Below are 16,529 nucleotides of genomic sequence, written 5' to 3'. Positions count from 1 at the left end.
GTCGGATCCAGCAACATAAGCCTCTGGAACCGCCTAGCGCAGCCCTTGGCCAGGCACCCGGTCCCTTAAGTTTCCATCCTTCATCCATCCTCGATCAGCAGAGGCATCAAGGCATCGGCGCCATCAAGCATTGCATCTCCACAAAGTCTCGGCAGTCATGGATGAGGAGGACTTTAACATAGACGACTGGGAGTTCGCACGTCCCCTCCCCGCATCCCCGGGGGGCACCGTCCCCAGTATTAGTATTCCACCGGAATTGAGACCGGGTGCGTGCGTCGTCAGTCTGGAGAAATGGTGCAGAGCTTGTGGGGAGCCGATGAACAGTGGAGAGTCGTTTGTATCTGGTAAGTTGAACCAACTGTTCTGTTCCCCTCTCCCATGTCCGTTGGTTGGTGGGGGTTTTTCGCTGATCGGCTGAATGCAGTCTTCCTGGATGAGAAAGATGGCGACGTCAGAGTCGTTTCCTCGCAAGAATATCCGGCTCATGAAGACGAAGACGAAGACGAAGATGATGGGTCTGACATGCGGGCGGTTCGTAGACCTTTCTTCAACTGGGATCCCTTTGGTACGCGTGTTAAGCCCAACCACCTCGAGAGTGCCACGCTACACACTGAGTGTTTTAATCTGTTCCGACGCAACTGCCCAGATGACCAGGTGGCGCCCCGGCTGTTGCTTGCGGGACGCTGGAGAAGCCCTTGGGAGGGTGCGCCGAAATTCATATTGACCGTCAAATCTGATGTTACTAGTTTGATACGGCTGGCGGCGATAGCATGCAATCTACCGCAGTTGGAACTGATGCCGATGGAGCTCAAGCGCCTGGTGTTTGAAGAGTTGATCACCCAGCCATGCGCTCTTACTCGCTATTACTCTGTTGTATCGCTAGCTTCTGATTCGAGCCGCCGGCCTTTGGATGAGCAATTCACAATGCCCATTGCCAAGGTTGCTCATTGGGAGCGAGGCCAAGGCCCGGCGAAGGAGGAGGAAGTTCTTCCGCCTGTCATTCGAATCATCATTGACTCTCAGGGAATCAGTCGCATCGAGAGGCTTGCGAAAAGGCCCGAAGCGCTTTCACAGCCATCGGATACTGAATTGTATATTGTGGAGAGTCAAGAAACGCTAAAGCACGTTCAGGTGCAATTTCAGGTAACTCACTAATAACCGCCCCAGATCAACTATGCTTGTCACCTTTCAGGCTAACGACCATACAATATAGTCAGGATTAGCGCGCCTAAGACACTGGGGAGATGGAAAAGCATTATCTCTTCTTCCCTGGGATACACCCTCACCTCCGGTTGTAGAGCATTTGCTAAGCCCAACAGCCGGGCGGCCCAGTCATGCCAGTGTCATGCAATTTGCAACCATTGACGGGTCAAAGATATCAGGAATTACATTTTTCTTGACCTGGGCAAATCACTATGCTTCACCTAGGCCGGCAGGGCCCCAGTTCTTTATGCATGCGCACACACCCAAGGAACCTTCTGCCAGGTCAACATTCGATAAGCTCCTCTACCCACAAGACTGGGCTGGGGTTTGGAACTATGTGCCGTTTTCACATAACGACCGATTGATTTGTTTTGGGATTGAACACGAATCCGACACGAATCTCAAGGTCTTGGTACGGATCTATGCTTCTATTAGCGTCTTATTGTCTAGTCTAACTTGTTGCAGTTTCGATTTGAGAAGGCCGGCGATGTTATGGTTGGCATCCAGTATGACCGGTATCCCAACCGCACCCAGACGGTGTGGGCGGCAAGCACCAAACTGCAGCTTATTTGCGGTCTATCACAGTCCGGCAGCGTTATCACACTGGACGCAGAAGCCGATGGGAACCAAACACCAGACCGGCCTTTCAGACTGCCCTTTAGGCAGACTGTGGTGCCATATAGTCACGGAGGATGCTTGTCGTGGGCACCGCTGGAGCACGTTGCACGTCTTCGACTTTTCACGGACGAAGATGCTGGCATCTGCCGAGGCCTTTTGCTAGAATATGAAGACGGTGGGCAAAGAGCTGTTGGAGAGTGCCGAGTTGGCCTTGATGTAGAGCGGGCCTATGAGAGGCCCGTAGGCCTTTGCATTGGGCGGAAGTCGGGCTTTTCCCGCTGGAGTATTAGAGTCAGAGTTGATGGGCAAGCGGAGCACATGCACTCGGAAAGGAATTGGCAATGTTACCCAATGCGCGGCACGCTTGTTTCTTGGCAGAAGCGAGGGTTTTCTACGCTCAAAGTTGTTGTTGATGATGATGATGCCGGTGTTGGTGGCGGTGGCGCTGCTGCTGCTGCTGCTGACGATGGTGTTGATGATGATGATATGACATTTTAGAATCATTTGTTTGGTTTTGTATGTGAATGGCACAAGATTGGCATGTCACAATGTTGGATTATAGATGGATATTGGCAACAGGATAAATTGACATTTCTTTGATGGACAATGTATTGCTTGATTACTATTAAGTCGAATAGTAGATGTTCATTTGCAAGTAAAACAGAGTTACACGGCAACTTACAAACTCAGTACCTGATGCATACCCAAGTTGTTTGCGTCACAACTCTCAACATGGTCGACATCCAAAGGTCTCAACTCTGTACTTACATGTCCGCCACTACGGCATTCAGCAACAGAAACAGGCACTTTGGCCGAGTGTAAATAACCAGGATAACATACAAATTCTGTGTCCCGCAGCCCTTCCTACAACAATAATTGGACTTGGATATGTCAAGGCTTCCAAACTCTGTACTTGGTACGTACCCGCCTACCCGCGTACCTGCCTCTTGTACTGCCACAACTCAACACCAACAGTTGGTCAACCCTGTATGTAGACAACTAACATCACCACACTTCAACAACAAACAACAAGAAAAAGGCACTTTGGCCGAGTGGTCTAAGGCGCCGTGTTCAGGATTTATCTTGCTTCGCGGTCTAGTAATAGGCGAGGGTTCGAATCCCTCAGGTGTCATTCTTTTTGCTGGTTTCTCTTGTTGTCCAACCCCCTTTACCGAACAGAGTACAAGTTGCGAATGGCGGAGCAGAAGTTTTTCTGTTTTGGCGTCGGGTGTTTTTCTTGTCTCGTCTTTTTTGTGGTTGACATTCTTGCGCCCACTCTCTGCTTACATTCCCCTTGCTTGGTGGGGGGTTCGTGGGACGCTGGAAATTGCGAGTAATTGTTTTTGTCACACTGTCTCCTTTTTTGCTATCCTGCGAAACATTCTTTTTTGCACGTTATCAATGGACAGTCGAGTCACTTTGCAATATTACAACTTTCATAGATAGAGGCGAAAAACAAAATGGCACGAAAGCGGCGAACTTTGCACATCTTCCCACAGGAACCCCCAAAAAATCCAACGTCCCTAATACGGAGTGAGCACGGAGTACGGAGTAAANAAAAAAAAAAAAAAAAAAAAAAAAAAAAAAAAAGAAATCCCACAAAAGATGACCGCTACCGTAGAAAGTACCAAGGTACCTCGCTATATCCGACAGTGCGGCCGGGCGGTGCCGTCTTGGCCACGTTCCCATCGGCACCTCGCCGGCAATTCCTCCTTGGCTTACGCACAAGTTTGATTTTTTGGCGCGGATTTTCGGACAATTTTCTCGATTTTTTTTTTCTTTGGCGCTACGGAGATAAAACTGGGTATAAAACCTTAGCACGCTCGGGTATTTCGATCTACGGCGTGTGAAAACACAGGCACAATTCTAGGCCCTTTTTTTTTTCAGTTTCTCAAAGAATAAAAAGGCTACTATAGTTCTCCGTAATCGGCTGCCTACGAGTGGTAGAATGAATCATCTCTTCCCGAGAAAAAAAAGAGTCCAGAATCGTCGTCTGATGATCCGAGTGGACCCCCAGCCCGTGAAAGTGGCGTGGCGCTATTTTATACGACAACGTTAACAAGAAGAGAAAAATTATGCATGGAAGAATTCGAGAAAGGCTAGCACACTGGCGTCGAGCTAGGAGAAACCCATGAGCTAATAGGTTTCCACCCAGACAGGAGCAAGAGTCAGGTCATCACAGCTCTCTCTCTCTTATCAGTGGGTATGAACAATGCTTGTAAACATGCTGTGAATATTGATATTTTTGTTTGTAAAAAGTCATTAGAATACATTAAACGCGTGGTATCTACATCCGCTCCATTACTGTACACTATACACAAAACTCCGCCTCTCCGCAATTAGTTAGCATCAGCCTCGGCCTCAACCTCCTTGGTGGGAGGAAGGACGGGCGCCTCGCGGTCGAGCTCGAATGACTCGTCCTCAATCTTGTCGTAGTGGTGGAACAAGGCGAAGAAGACAAAGGCAGTGACGATACTGGCTCCGGCAACACCAGTGTACATCCAGATGAACTCAGGGTCCTTGGACACGGACACCAGGGCCTCGGAGATGGCAGAGCCAAAGGCGTTGGTGAAGAGGTACAAACTCTGGACAAACGACTTCATGCTGGGGGGAGCCTTGGTGTAGGCGTACTCGAGACCGGTGACGGAAATGAAGATTTCAGCCAGACCGACAAAGACGTAGGCAGGAGCCTGAACGGCAATGTGCACGTTGTTGGGCAGAGTCTTGCCATCGACGTTGGCGGCGTCACACTCAAGGGGGCTCTTGTAGCAAGGGCCGGCGTTGTAGATGAGGTGCTGGACAATGGCAGCATAGCCAAGGCACATGGAGATCCAGACGAAACCGAGGGTTATACGGGCAATAGGTCGGATCTTGATGCCAGCCTTGCGCAGGGCGGGGTACACGAGCATCTCGAGGAGGGGGGTGAAGATGAGAATCGAGATGGAATCAAAGTTCTGCATAAAGTCGTTGGGCATGCCGTGGCCGTTCATCTGGCCGGCCTGGGTGACAAAGTTTGTGGAGAATTGACCGTAGCCAACCCAGAAGATGGGGTAAAAGACAAAGACCTTGCAGGCACGGATGGCACGCTTCAGCTCCTCGACGAAGTGGTCGTTCCAGACAACAGGCTTGGTCTTGCCGTGGGCAGCGCGCCATGAAGGCTTGGCGGCATCCATGTTGCGGCTGGCAATCATCATGCCGAGGGCCTTGAAGGCGTCGGTGATGATGGAGCCCTGCGGGGGGTGGATAATGTATGACTTGCGGCGGATGACGAGGATGAAGATGCCCACGTTGAACATGAGGAAGCACATGAGGAAGGCAGTCCAGAAGCCGCAGTACTTTTCCATGAAGGGGGTGGCGATGAGGGAGAGAGAACCTAGGTTGATGCACCAGTAGAAAATCATATAGATGCGCTGGTAGGTAATGGCAGGGTCGATGATGATTCGCTCGCCAGACTTTTCTGTTCGGATAGCCATGGTTCGGCGCTGGTACTGGTCGGCAATCAGGGGGGCGATGTTGGACTTGATACCGCCGGTACCGAAACCAATAATGATAATAGCAACAATGTATCCAGGCAGACCGGCATTGGCAGCGTGCGCCGCAGGCAGAGAAGTCGTCCACAGGATGACGAGACCGACCCAGTAGACACCGCAGAAGAGCATGATGGCCTTGTACTTGCCCAAGTACTGATCAGAGATGATGGCACCGAGAATAGGAGTCACTACACAAGAAAAAATCCTAAGTTAGCAAACGCTCCTCCTCGATGTAGCTGATGGAGGCTCATTGTTTGACATACCATAGCAAAACCATTGGAAGAACAGGTTCAGACCAGTGGCGGCCTGGCCACCCATACCCAGTCCAGGAGCATCGGTGGTGTCGCTCTTGTCGTTGCTAATGTAGTTTTGGAAAAGACCCGAGGCACCGTAGTAGGTGAAACGCTCCATAAGCTCGACAATGGCGATGAGGAAAGCAGAGGCAGGCAGGTTCTCGCCAACACGGCGCAGCGTCCGCTTCTCAAAGTCATTGGGCTCCTCGCCATCGGCGGTGTTGCCCTCCTCGGCACTCTCCGGTGAGGAGCTAAAGTCCTTCTTCTCATCAGGGTCGGAAGCAATGAAGCCTCCGGCGAGATCGCGAGTCTCGCCGTGGGGGACACGCTCGTTGAACTCCTCGTGGAGCCTGTCAAGGAAAGATGTGTAAGTACAAGGCTAGACGGTGAGAAATAGGAGAAGAAGATGAAGAAGAAAGAATCTTCAGTCCCTCCATAGAGACATACTCAGCAACGGTATCTTCGTGGTTGTTGGCCATGATTGCAATCTGACTATTCGTCTGCACCTCTACTGTTCCAAACCCAAGGCAGGCCCTTTCAAGAAACGACAAGACCAGCCAGGAAGTGAGCAAAGGAAGAACAAGAGGAGAAGGAGAAGAGTAAACCGCGCAGACGAGGGTGGGATGCCACGATTTAAAGGATTTTGGGGCACTCCAGTCTCCAACAGTCCACTCTCTCCAGTCTCCAGTCTTCAGATACAACGTTGTCCGCCACCCAGCTTTCGCAGTCTCAGGACGGGGACGAGAGAGATACAGAGCTGCCCCCCAACTTCTTTTGGCCCTAGCCAGGCCGCGGTCGTCTCGCTTCGTGCTTCTTCCCCACGGGCCAGTCCATGTAGTTTTAATTTCCAGCAAGCCTGTACACCCACGCGGCGAGGGCGCTGACTTTGGCAGTTATCCGAGACCGTCAATCGTCATAGGAAGAGACAGAGGCTGTGATTCGTGTAACTGAGATGCGGTCCCTCGCCATCAGCCCCATTGAACGGCAAAGACCTGGTTGAGCTAGGCCACAAGCAGCCGGCTGGTGGTCAGGGGCCTCCCTTGCTCCGTTTGTCTTTTGCCTTTTTCCTTGTCTGTGGTTGATTCTCTCTCAGATCGAGGTCCACAGCCTAAAGGCCCGAAACGAGCAGGAGGGCCACGCGAGTTGCCCGCCAAGAAAAAAAGCCATGCCTGGCAACTCCGTGGCCGCCGCTGCTTCCAAGCCACCGGCATGTGGCGTGCCGATTAGTTAGAAGTTAGGAACATTTGCGGGTCGGGGTTCATCGTCGCTGCTTGTTGGATGGAAATTGGCCGGAGATGCAGTTGAACGGTTCGTTGTGTGTTCTAGCAGTCTAAGGATAGCGGCTTGTAGGGCCTGATGCACCGACGCAAAGGCTTGCAGATAGTGGCCCAGGGCATTTGCCTAGCGCCGCCAGGGGCCACTTGCCTGGGGCGAATCAGCGCGCGGAGGGGGCGACCGAGATGCGCGTTTTTGGAAGAGCGCAGCCACTGGCCTGGGAAGGTGCCGGCAAGGGAATAAAAGAACCGAACCTTGAAGCATGCACAAAACTCAATCCTCAATAAGCGTAACCGCGATGCCGAGTTCGCAGCAAGCAGGTTTTTTCTTTTTTCCCCGGCCGTGGCATGATTCGTGGACCTTTGACGACTCGCCAGGGCTCTCACGTGTCAACCTGGTGCTTGTCTTGACCACAGACGGGAGGTGGGAAGTTGATGTCGCACGACCAGCGACTCGAATGGACTTGAATGGACTGGTACTTGTGTGTCGACAGGTTGCATTCGATTCGGGGCCGGCAAATGGTACAGTAGGTCAGGTCAGGGGACGGGAGTATTTACAAGTACCGTCGGGCTAGCACCAGCACTGCCGGTACGAGCCATGCGCTCAAACAGCGCTATAGAAGGCGCCAGGCGCTACTGTACGGAAGCATGTGCGAGTACATACGAGTACAGCAGAAACAATTTGGATCAATCCATGGAAGACGGAATCGGAAAAGAATCCATTTGATTCATTGTGCACTATGCCCTTCGTGGCCGCCTCAGCACCTCTGTCGGGCAAGGAAGCCGAAGGGCGATTAACCTGATCAGTTCAGGCCATGCAAATCGTCATCAGCAATGACCATAATACGAGCACTGCGGGCATAAACGGCTCGAAATGAGGCTCAAGATGAGACACCCGACGTCGACTGCACTGCAATGTCCGGCCTTCAGCTCAGCTCAGGCGGCAACCTAGGCATTGAGGCGCCATGCTATGCGCTTTGACGCGCGCAGACCGCCAGAGTCCTCGAGTCATTCATTTGGCGATGCCTCGGGCGGCGATGTGCCGACCATGTAGGGAGTACCACAAGCGTCGTGTGTGTTTAGCGTGCTATGCAGGTACCGTGTACGTACGACAAGCCCGTGCTAGGGCAGGCTGACTGCCAGCTCAGCCGTCTCGTCAACTCCGTTCCGCCTGTGACTGACACAATGCCTCTCACTCTTGCTCTTAGCCTTCCTCACCATCCAACCGCACCACCATTGCTAATCCCTCAGTTCAGGCGCCTATTTCTGTCTTGGTGGCGCGAGCACGAGCATTTACCTGCTACGGATTGCCTAGCGTCAGGTACAAGTGCCTGCCATTATGCAAGCTGCATGTGAAGAATCTGATGATGTGCCAACTTGGATTGTTTAACAGCGGCACATCTACTGCACGAAATACCAATGCTTGCAATCATTCTTCTAGAACACAGTGGCAAATTGACTACATACATTCTTGTACAGCAGTGTGCGATTGCGGCTGATTATCAGTAGGTGGTCGTCCTTTCGACATCTATACACCAAATCTACACTTCGTATTCAGCGTATCTGCGGCATCAATGGCACCACCTCACACCTGTTGTCATCGAACGGCTAATCGGCGCCCTCGCCAAGGGGCTTGCGGAGAGGCTTGGGGAACTTTTTGACTGACTCCTCCATCTGTGCGCACCCTTCATCACGGCCTCCACACGCGTTGTGCGATGGTGCGGAGGATGGAATTAAGGGTTCTGGGGTTGAATCGCATTATGTACAAGAAACCTCAAGAGAGGGTGAGCTGAGGCTGTATTGGTCAGTTCCCGCAACCCATGTGGGGTGATGTCCTTGCCTCCAGTTGTTTACTTCTGCTACCCTGCCATTGGTGAGAGATGGATTCTCCGTACAGTGGCAGGAAATTGTGGTTCGGAAAACGAAGGGAAGAGTTTTGGCTGAGCTGAGCAGAAGCCAGCGACTTGGAAATGACTGGAGGCGGCATCAATGCTTGCACTCACTAATGTAAGTTTGCACGGACAATTCGGAGATATCCTTCTTCTGGCGCCGAGTTAGCGTCCCGGTCTGAACACTCCGAGACTCCAAACCCTCGACGCAAACTCGCTTTGTCCGACTATCTGGGTGGAACAGGAATATAGTCTAAGAGGACGGGGAGACGGGGAAAAGGGGGTCATGATGGGGTCGAGTGTCATGCTCGGTGCCACTCTGCTGTTAGCTTTATCAACGATTCTTCAATTTTATTACACGTAGTATTGCCTCATCGCAATATTGTAGATATAGTTGGACGATATGACTTGCCGACTGCTGAGACTCATGAGAAAGCCGCAACCAAGTCTCACGAGTGTATCGAAAACATCACGGCGGATGTTAGACGCCGGAGAAAATCCTTTCAATGCCTTCAGCTACGTGCTACGTTACTAGCGACCCTCTGGAAACAAAGTGGCTGAAAAGTTTTCATGCATTGAGCTCAAGTCAAACAGACACTATGCCCCAATAACGAGGAGCTCAATGCTAGAATGGCGCTCAAGACCTGGCTCCCAATTCTGCTACAATCGAGACTTTTACCGAGACATGCTAAGGTTATATTCAACGAGAGTCTCTCCCAAAACGATACTATCAGTATGAGTCAAAACAATTAAGATAAATGGCAAAAGATAGCCTCTTGTTGAATGCCACCTTCGAAACTAATACCGGTATTAGTTTCGTTATTACGGTTACCGAACGGAATACACGGTAGATACTAGACAGACAGCGATGACAATTGCTCTGGATCGAAAATTGATGGCAAAGCAAGAACTTGCCCAGCAGGTACCGAATGACTTGGTTGTTACGAATTGCTTTAATGGGAGACTGAAATGAATCTTGGGAAAGTGGACAAAGCGCAAGGCAGGATCAGACCCCCTTTTCATTTGTCCACCATGATATTTTTGATAAGTCCTTAAACTTGATCTATTACTTTCTAGCTTTTGATCGTTCATCCATCAAGTGAGTGATTCTGCTTCTTGGTCCGTCTTCTTCCGTTCCGTCTCAGATTGTACGGCCTGAGACGGGTAGCTGAAAGAGTTATGGGAGTAGCTCACAAGTCGGTATCACATTTTCAACACCAACGTTTCCGACATGATAGGCTTCGGCATAATACAATCTCGAATGACGAAAGGCGAAAATTGACGACGGCAAAGACACCAGTGCCGGAGCTAGGACAAGCAACAAGGCGCGAGCCACAAGGAGGAGAAGCATCCAGAGTTGGAAAATGAAACTCAGAAGACGACGGCGGCGGCGGCGCTAAATGTGATGAAAAGGATATCAAAAAGGTACAGACTGAGAATTGTCTCGTGTTATTCGACGCTTGACGAAGAAAAGCCTTAATGCTATTCATGAAGCTATAAGAAATCTAGCGTGTATATATTTCACGTGTTCCGTCATTCAGGGAGTTAGACATGAAGTTTCACGAGTACAGTACCCTGATTCGATGTCAGATGTGTGCCTTGAATGTGTAATGATCACTGCCCTTGCATTGGACAGCACTAGACATCTTGGTCGCATAATATTTACGTATCAAGTGCGTCTCATCAAGGAGCCCACTCGCCATTACAACGACTGCCCTACGAACCATAATATTGCAGCGACGGAAATTCTCCATCTCTGGTGAGGGTGCAAAGCCTTCAGAGAAGCCTAAAATTGCTGTGAAGCTCATATCCACGTGGAGGTGGGAACGCAAAGCCTCGAGTGAGGTTGAAAGTGCTGTGAAATGTCGGTTTGGCCTGTCAGAGCCTTCCAGTATAATGTGGGTGGAGTGGGTGTTAATCCAGTTGTACACTTGTTATCTGCCGTAGGAGCTGAGATGCCTTTCACTCGAAGCCACATATCATAAGAAAGCGCGAAAGGAGTAAGGCACATTTGAACTACGCCCACGGTGTGAAAGCTGGCATCATTTCTTCTAAGCGCTTTTGGCCAAGCACAGCTTAAAATTGCATCTTGTCCTGTGGTAATTAGAGGATTATACGGAATGTGTTTACCCCGAGAGAACTTAGGAGATGGAGGACGACATAAGGAGTGCTCTTTATTAGCTAAACGGGTTTGCTTATGATTGCGTTGGCACAACTCAGGTTGCGAAGAGCCTAAAGGGGCCTAGAATTGCTATGAAGGGTGTCTTTGAAGAGTAGCTGCATGCATACCTGTACCTACACCCCTCACAAGCTATTGCAGCAGAGCCGCACAGCCAAGTGGAGGGAATAAGGCCAAGGCCTCAGCAAGCTGAAAAAGGTTGTGAAGAAGTTTGCACCAATTAAATGCCTACTACCGCGACTATTTCTTTTGGCCAGTTTGAGGACACGCTAGGAAGATACTAATCCACAGCCACATGGGAAATATGGAGATCAATCTGAAGCCTTTACTTTGGTGAGGCTAAAAATGCTGTTTATATGCTCCGTCTTCCGATATGCTCCAGGCCGTAAACCTGGCTTACGGATGACCGTTGATGCAGGGCTGAAACACAAGATAGCTAGTAGCATGGAGAGAACGGTATATCTTTATCAATGTCAAAATCGGTATGCTGTATCTTCAGATCTTCGTATTGCCTTATTCGCCTATCCATCCACTTCTCATCAACTCCGATCCCCAGCATCACGCGCCTGGCAAGTAAATGCATTTATAGTACTGTGGCTACAAGGAATCTCGCCAATTAAAGGTCACATCTTTACGCCCACTAAACATCCAGTAGTTTTGAAAGAAAGGGGGAGGTACTTGCCGACCAATTCCCTTCCCCATGATACGCAGTGTGACCTCATTGCGACACAGGGGCAAGGAAGTCACTCGTTGAGGGAGACAAAGAAATGCTCAATGCTGCTGAGAAGAATACCCCCGAGTTTGTTGGTTGCAAGCTCGCTAGTCAAGTTTATGATAGTGTGAAGCACTTGAGAGAGGTTAAGAATGCTGTGAAGGCCGGACGCATGCCACCTGGCAAAAACCCATAGGTCCGCTAAGTATATGTACCGTAGACTACCAATCAAAGTAGCAAGATCAAGGCTTCGGGTGGGCTTAAAAATGCTGTGATGGAAATGGGAGGGCGAGACATGCAGCCATCTCAAGGCTTCACGTGAGTTTAAAAATGCTGTGAAGAGGGTATAAGACACGTCACATATAGCCATCTCTTACAGGACACGCTAAACACACAACCAATCAAAGAAAGCAAGACCGTAATAGTAACAGAGAGCACTATTATTAGACCCCTGAAATAGATCTAAGCCTGCCATACATACTACCCAAATATGTTTAGTAATGGAAATCTAACCTCGCATGAGTTTCCGAAACAGCGCCTAGCATCATACACTGACAGAGGATGAGCTTGTCAGAGCGAATAGATGGGTTTCCAACATCCTGACTGGCTGAGATACTTGCGAGAAAAGTTACGTGTTACATGTAATATGAGTGGAGAAGAGGGGACTTGTGAAACCATATCCCGAGCATGTTTTCTACCTTCGAACCGGATTATTATAAATCGCCTCATAACGCGCTATATCTTCATAACTAAATGAAAATAAATGACACTCGTTGAGATAGACGAGGAGATCTTAGGTGATGTGGAGATGTCACTTAAGCAACTTATCGTATGGCTTATGAATTGGACAGATAATTTACGACGACTCTCTTAATGAGTTGCCTCGCATTACTGAATGTCAGCACCTGAGGCAATATGGCAAAATCTCACGCCTATTGACAAGTCTTGTTGAAAATATCATATAATCATATATTTAACTATTCTTGGGTATCATTATTTTTACGACCTTTTTGATCAAACGTGCATCCCCCCTCTTTGCAACGCCCATGACAAAAACCTAGCTGGGGCTCCTATATTGTTGAAATAGAGCTCACCAGCCTCGCCCAGACACAGTCTTATGAGCTGCGTCGTCCATATGGCTCATAGGGGAAAACTGCTGAAATACCAGCAGCAAGAATGAAGAGAGCCGCGCAGATATACAGAGGCGCCGACGTCTGAGTGTTTGCAAAAGTCGCCACAATAGCTGAGACAATACCCATGATGCGGTTAAAGGCCACGGCAACACCGTTGCCGGTGCCACGGTGGGCACTGGGAAGCACCTCCGGAGTGTAGGCGTACAGCGTGCCATAGTAGATGTTCAGGAAACACGCAATCAAGCAGGTAAAGGCCGTATCCTGAGCTGCGGTCTTGACTGCGGTGTAGGCAAAGAAGAAAGCACAGGTAATCAAAGCGCCGATAGACATGGTGTATTTGCGGCCAAGCAGCTTTGTGTTGCACATGTATCCTGCAATAATCGGACCGGGAATACCGCAAATGTTGGTAATGCAGTAGTTGCGCCACGTTTCGAAGGTGGTTCGATCAAAGACTCTGCCGTGGTTGGCAAGGTAGGTACTGAGATATTGGTCAGCAAGAGTTTCGTGGCACAATGGACTTATGGGGAACATACGGAAGGAACACGTAGAAGAGCGGGTAGATAAGGCCGATCAAAGCCCACGAAAGCCAAACCAGGATGGTGGAGATGGTCATCTTCTTGTTGATAAAGAGTCCACGGAAATGAATGCGGGTTTCGGAGAAGGAAAACAGCTTCTTGCCGTGGGCCGATTGAATCTGCCCACAGGCCTCGAGCTTCTCAAGAGTCAGGGAGCATGGGCGGTTGTACTTGGTAGCCAAGAATTGGAATGTTTCCACCACCTTGGCATCCTCACCAAGGCCGAGGAGATACTTGGGCGTCTCGCGCAGTCTGACCACTGTGATTCGGAGAACCGACATGACAAACACAATGGCACCACCGGTGAAGAGCATATATCGCCAGCCCCAGTTGTTGGCCTTGGTACAAGTGTCAACATCGGTACAGTTCCATTTTCCAGGAACCATGAAACCCCAGGCAATGAAACCAGTGATGGCCTGTCCAAGGCCCCACCATGCTGCCAGGAAGGTCAAGAGCCACTGCTTATTGCTAGGAAGATACTCGAGGAAGACGGTTGTGTCCAGGATGAGGTTGCCGCCTCCACCGAAGCCGAGAAGGGCGATGAAGAATGCGAGAGATGGCCAGTTGGGCATGGCACCAGCGATCACGCAGCTTGCAGAGCAGATGAAGAGGGTAATGTTGAAAGCCCATTTGCGACCAATGACATCGGCGCTGAAACCCCAGAAAATGGCGCCCGTCAGCATACCGACGTACACGGCGATGGTAAGCGCATTGGCGTATCCGTGCTGGCCAAATTCGCGGAAAGCAGACGGGGCAACAATGGATTGGAAAAGGAGGATCAAGGAATCGACGGCATAGCTACGAGGCACCGTCGGTTAGCACACCAAATCATCGTTTGCCACATCATACATGAGACCAGCGGATGGGAAGAGACGAGGGTAGTATTAAATGATGAGGTCACCGCGCAATGGCAACTTACCCGAATCCATTGAGGAAGAAGAGTTTCCAGTGGTAGCCAGTCCAGCCAATCTCATCAATTGCCTTTAATCCACTGTTAGTGCTGAAGCGTTTCGAAGACGAGATTTGGAGCTTGGGAAGAGACAAGTGTTCTCGCAGTTCACCGTCACAGGGACTATGGCCTGGATCATATTTAGGCTCTAGTATCACTCACGTTGTTCACAAGATGCATCTTCATGTTCAGCGCGGGGTCGAGATCCTGCAGGGAGAGGATATCTTCGCCGCTGCGCAGCGACGACCCGTCGGCGTTTCTGAGATCGCCAAACATGGGGTCATTATTACCACCTGTGACATTCTTCTCCATTGAGCTGGTGTCAATGGCTGACTTCTCCGGGTTTTCAACAGCAGCCATGGTTGCGGATTGTTTGGGCGTAACTGAAGATTCTCGCTCAATTATCACAAAGGATACCAAGATGGAGCAAAACCGGGCTCACAGAAGCACAAGGGAGCTTCGTTGCTTGGGCTAGGTATTTCAATCGAGTCAAGCTCTGCGGGAGAGCTTGTTGTGGTACCCGAGGAATTGGACGCAGCGTCACACGCAAAGTCAATTGAACTTGCTTTCGGCTTGTTCCACCCGAAACGGACTTTGCCGAAGAGGAGAATGGAGGGGCAAGTTTTGTAGGTAATTGTCGATTCCGGTTTCTGAGCGCGGTCTGGACCTCGACAGAGGGTTTATCAGGCCGGTGGGGGAAGACAAAACAAAAAGGAAGCAACCAGAGGAGAAACAGCTGTGGTCACTAGAGAAACCACAACAGAAGAAAAAAAGAGCTGTCCTGCCAAGTACAGTAGGACCAACCCAGTGACGATTGCGAGAATGGGGAAGAGAAATGGGGAAAAAAGTGCGGGCGAGGATGTATTAAATGGACTCTCAATGCAGCAGAACCACCACGCGACGTAACCATCAAAGGCACACGACCAAGGCTAAGGAACCATGACATGCAAGGGCCCTATGTGGTAAAAGGCCACGCGAAGATCCCATCTCCAAGCTGGGCTTTTGCATGTGTTGCTCGTGCTTGTGATTGAGAGGCCATCTGGCGCTCTAGTGCGCAGTAGCTTTCCAAGAAGACGGCTCTATCGCCGACTCGGTCCAATCAGCGCAGCCGGCTCCGTGAGAGGCCCCGTCCGGTGGAGATGCAGCCAGCCCGGGGCTTTGGAGGTTTGTAGGCTTTGCAGGTTGGGGGTTTTTGCTTTGCGCGCAGTGAGACTCGAGTGTGGGGGGCCGGCCGGTAGCGTCTCGCTGGTGGTGCGGCAAAGCGTCTCCCCGTGCTCTCAAAGAATGGCGCTGATAGGTGCGAGCAGCGTCGACATCGTGAGCGTTCGAACGGGCTTGCTTGGACGGGCAAGGCGTGGTGGAGATGTTGGCTCGGCCAGACTCAGCAGCACGAACTGCTCGGCGGCGTGCTGGTGCAGTCGCGGGCATCGTGGCATCGCGGCCTCGATTCGTTGGCTGCTTCAATCGACGCCTTTGAGGGTTGCGAGATATAATTGACGAGCGACAGGCCTGGTCTCACTTTGTTTGCGGAGAGTCATGGTCAAGGTCATGGTCCAGGTCACGGTCCAGATTCCAAATCCAGGTCTGTTGAGATTTTTTTTTATCTCCTTCTCTTTTTTCCTTCTCATTCTCTGTCCCTCCTTCCGTCTACTTCCTTGCTCCTCCTCTTCTTTCCGCGTTTCTTCGTTCATCCGCAACGCATGCGGGAGGCGCTATCCATCGCCTTTTACAACGACAACTGCCGCAAAGGGAACTGCTACCTGAAGTATACGAGGACTCCGTACCCCATACTCGCTGTACTTCGGAATTGGTACAACTCCTCCATTTGTCTGGAGCATGACTTGATTCTTCACCCTCCAGCTACTCCTACGAATGAACATGGGCTTGATTGGTTAGCCTGCAAACCGAAAGCTGAGCGACGGCCCGCCATCGTGATTCGAGCTTTTCGTTTTACCCGAAGGAAAATGTAAAATGCATGTACTAATGCGGAGAAGATTGTCGAATGACACACATAATGGCTGCACAGATGCGTGCGTCAATTACCGAACGCATGCATCATAGTCTCAGCCCTTACAAAAGGATGGCCATGGCGCCGGTTTCTGGAATCGCAGCCTGGTGTTTAAACCTTTTGCAGGTGGCTTGCACTGGATTAATATGTCGGTGTTGGAGAAGGG

General features: G+C 50.5%; 5 protein-coding genes and 1 non-coding gene across 6 annotated transcripts; 3 read left to right on the top strand and 3 right to left on the bottom strand.

Annotated features, from left to right (window-relative positions):
* Nucleotides 1-157: 157 nt before the first annotated feature.
* On the top strand, nucleotides 158-2,319 carry M431DRAFT_2414 (hypothetical protein; the record flags this gene model as incomplete). The annotated part of the gene is made up of 4 exons (XM_024913716.1): nucleotides 158-344; nucleotides 425-1,143; nucleotides 1,214-1,615; nucleotides 1,669-2,319. The coding sequence occupies 4 exons, from the start codon at nucleotides 158-160 to the stop codon at nucleotides 2,317-2,319; spliced, it is 1,959 nt and encodes a 652-aa protein (XP_024776943.1).
* Nucleotides 2,320-2,347: 28 nt separating this feature from the next.
* On the top strand, nucleotides 2,348-3,344 carry M431DRAFT_336511 (hypothetical protein). Its single transcript, XM_024914389.1, has one exon. The coding sequence runs from the start codon at nucleotides 2,710-2,712 to the stop codon at nucleotides 3,265-3,267; it is 558 nt and encodes a 185-aa protein (XP_024776942.1). The 5' UTR covers nucleotides 2,348-2,709; the 3' UTR covers nucleotides 3,268-3,344.
* M431DRAFT_t63 lies at nucleotides 2,860-2,953 on the top strand. Its single transcript has one exon. It is a non-coding gene; the product is annotated as a tRNA-Leu (tRNA).
* Nucleotides 3,345-4,160: 816 nt separating the features above from the next.
* Nucleotides 4,161-6,123, bottom strand: M431DRAFT_478895 (hypothetical protein; the record flags this gene model as incomplete). The annotated part of the gene is made up of 3 exons (XM_024915720.1): nucleotides 4,161-5,539; nucleotides 5,615-5,994; nucleotides 6,092-6,123. The coding sequence occupies 3 exons, from the start codon at nucleotides 6,121-6,123 to the stop codon at nucleotides 4,161-4,163; spliced, it is 1,791 nt and encodes a 596-aa protein (XP_024776941.1).
* Nucleotides 6,124-12,813: 6,690 nt separating this feature from the next.
* M431DRAFT_478894 (hypothetical protein) lies at nucleotides 12,814-14,715 on the bottom strand (the record flags this gene model as incomplete). Its single annotated transcript, XM_024915719.1, has 4 exons — nucleotides 12,814-13,309; nucleotides 13,365-14,204; nucleotides 14,326-14,435; nucleotides 14,518-14,715. The coding sequence occupies 4 exons, from the start codon at nucleotides 14,713-14,715 to the stop codon at nucleotides 12,814-12,816; spliced, it is 1,644 nt and encodes a 547-aa protein (XP_024776940.1).
* Nucleotides 14,716-14,935: 220 nt separating this feature from the next.
* Nucleotides 14,936-15,919, bottom strand: M431DRAFT_336476 (hypothetical protein). Its single transcript, XM_024914388.1, has one exon. The coding sequence runs from the start codon at nucleotides 15,781-15,783 to the stop codon at nucleotides 15,403-15,405; it is 381 nt and encodes a 126-aa protein (XP_024776939.1). The 5' UTR covers nucleotides 15,784-15,919; the 3' UTR covers nucleotides 14,936-15,402.
* Between the last annotated feature and the right edge of the window lie 610 nt (nucleotides 15,920-16,529).

Source organism: Trichoderma harzianum (assembly GCF_003025095.1).
Source record: "Trichoderma harzianum CBS 226.95 unplaced genomic scaffold M431scaffold_3, whole genome shotgun sequence".
Lineage (NCBI taxonomy): Eukaryota > Fungi > Ascomycota > Sordariomycetes > Hypocreales > Hypocreaceae > Trichoderma > Trichoderma harzianum.
Note: the sequence above shows the minus strand (reverse complement) of the source record. Positions and strands in the feature narration are given on the sequence as shown.

Excerpts from the sequence above, each read along its gene's own strand:
- M431DRAFT_336511 (XM_024914389.1), top strand. The coding sequence starts at position 2,710 with ATGTCAAGGCTTCCAAACTCTGTACTTGGTACGTACCCGCCTACCCGC.
- M431DRAFT_336476 (XM_024914388.1), bottom strand. The coding sequence starts at position 15,783 with ATGCCCGCGACTGCACCAGCACGCCGCCGAGCAGTTCGTGCTGCTGAG.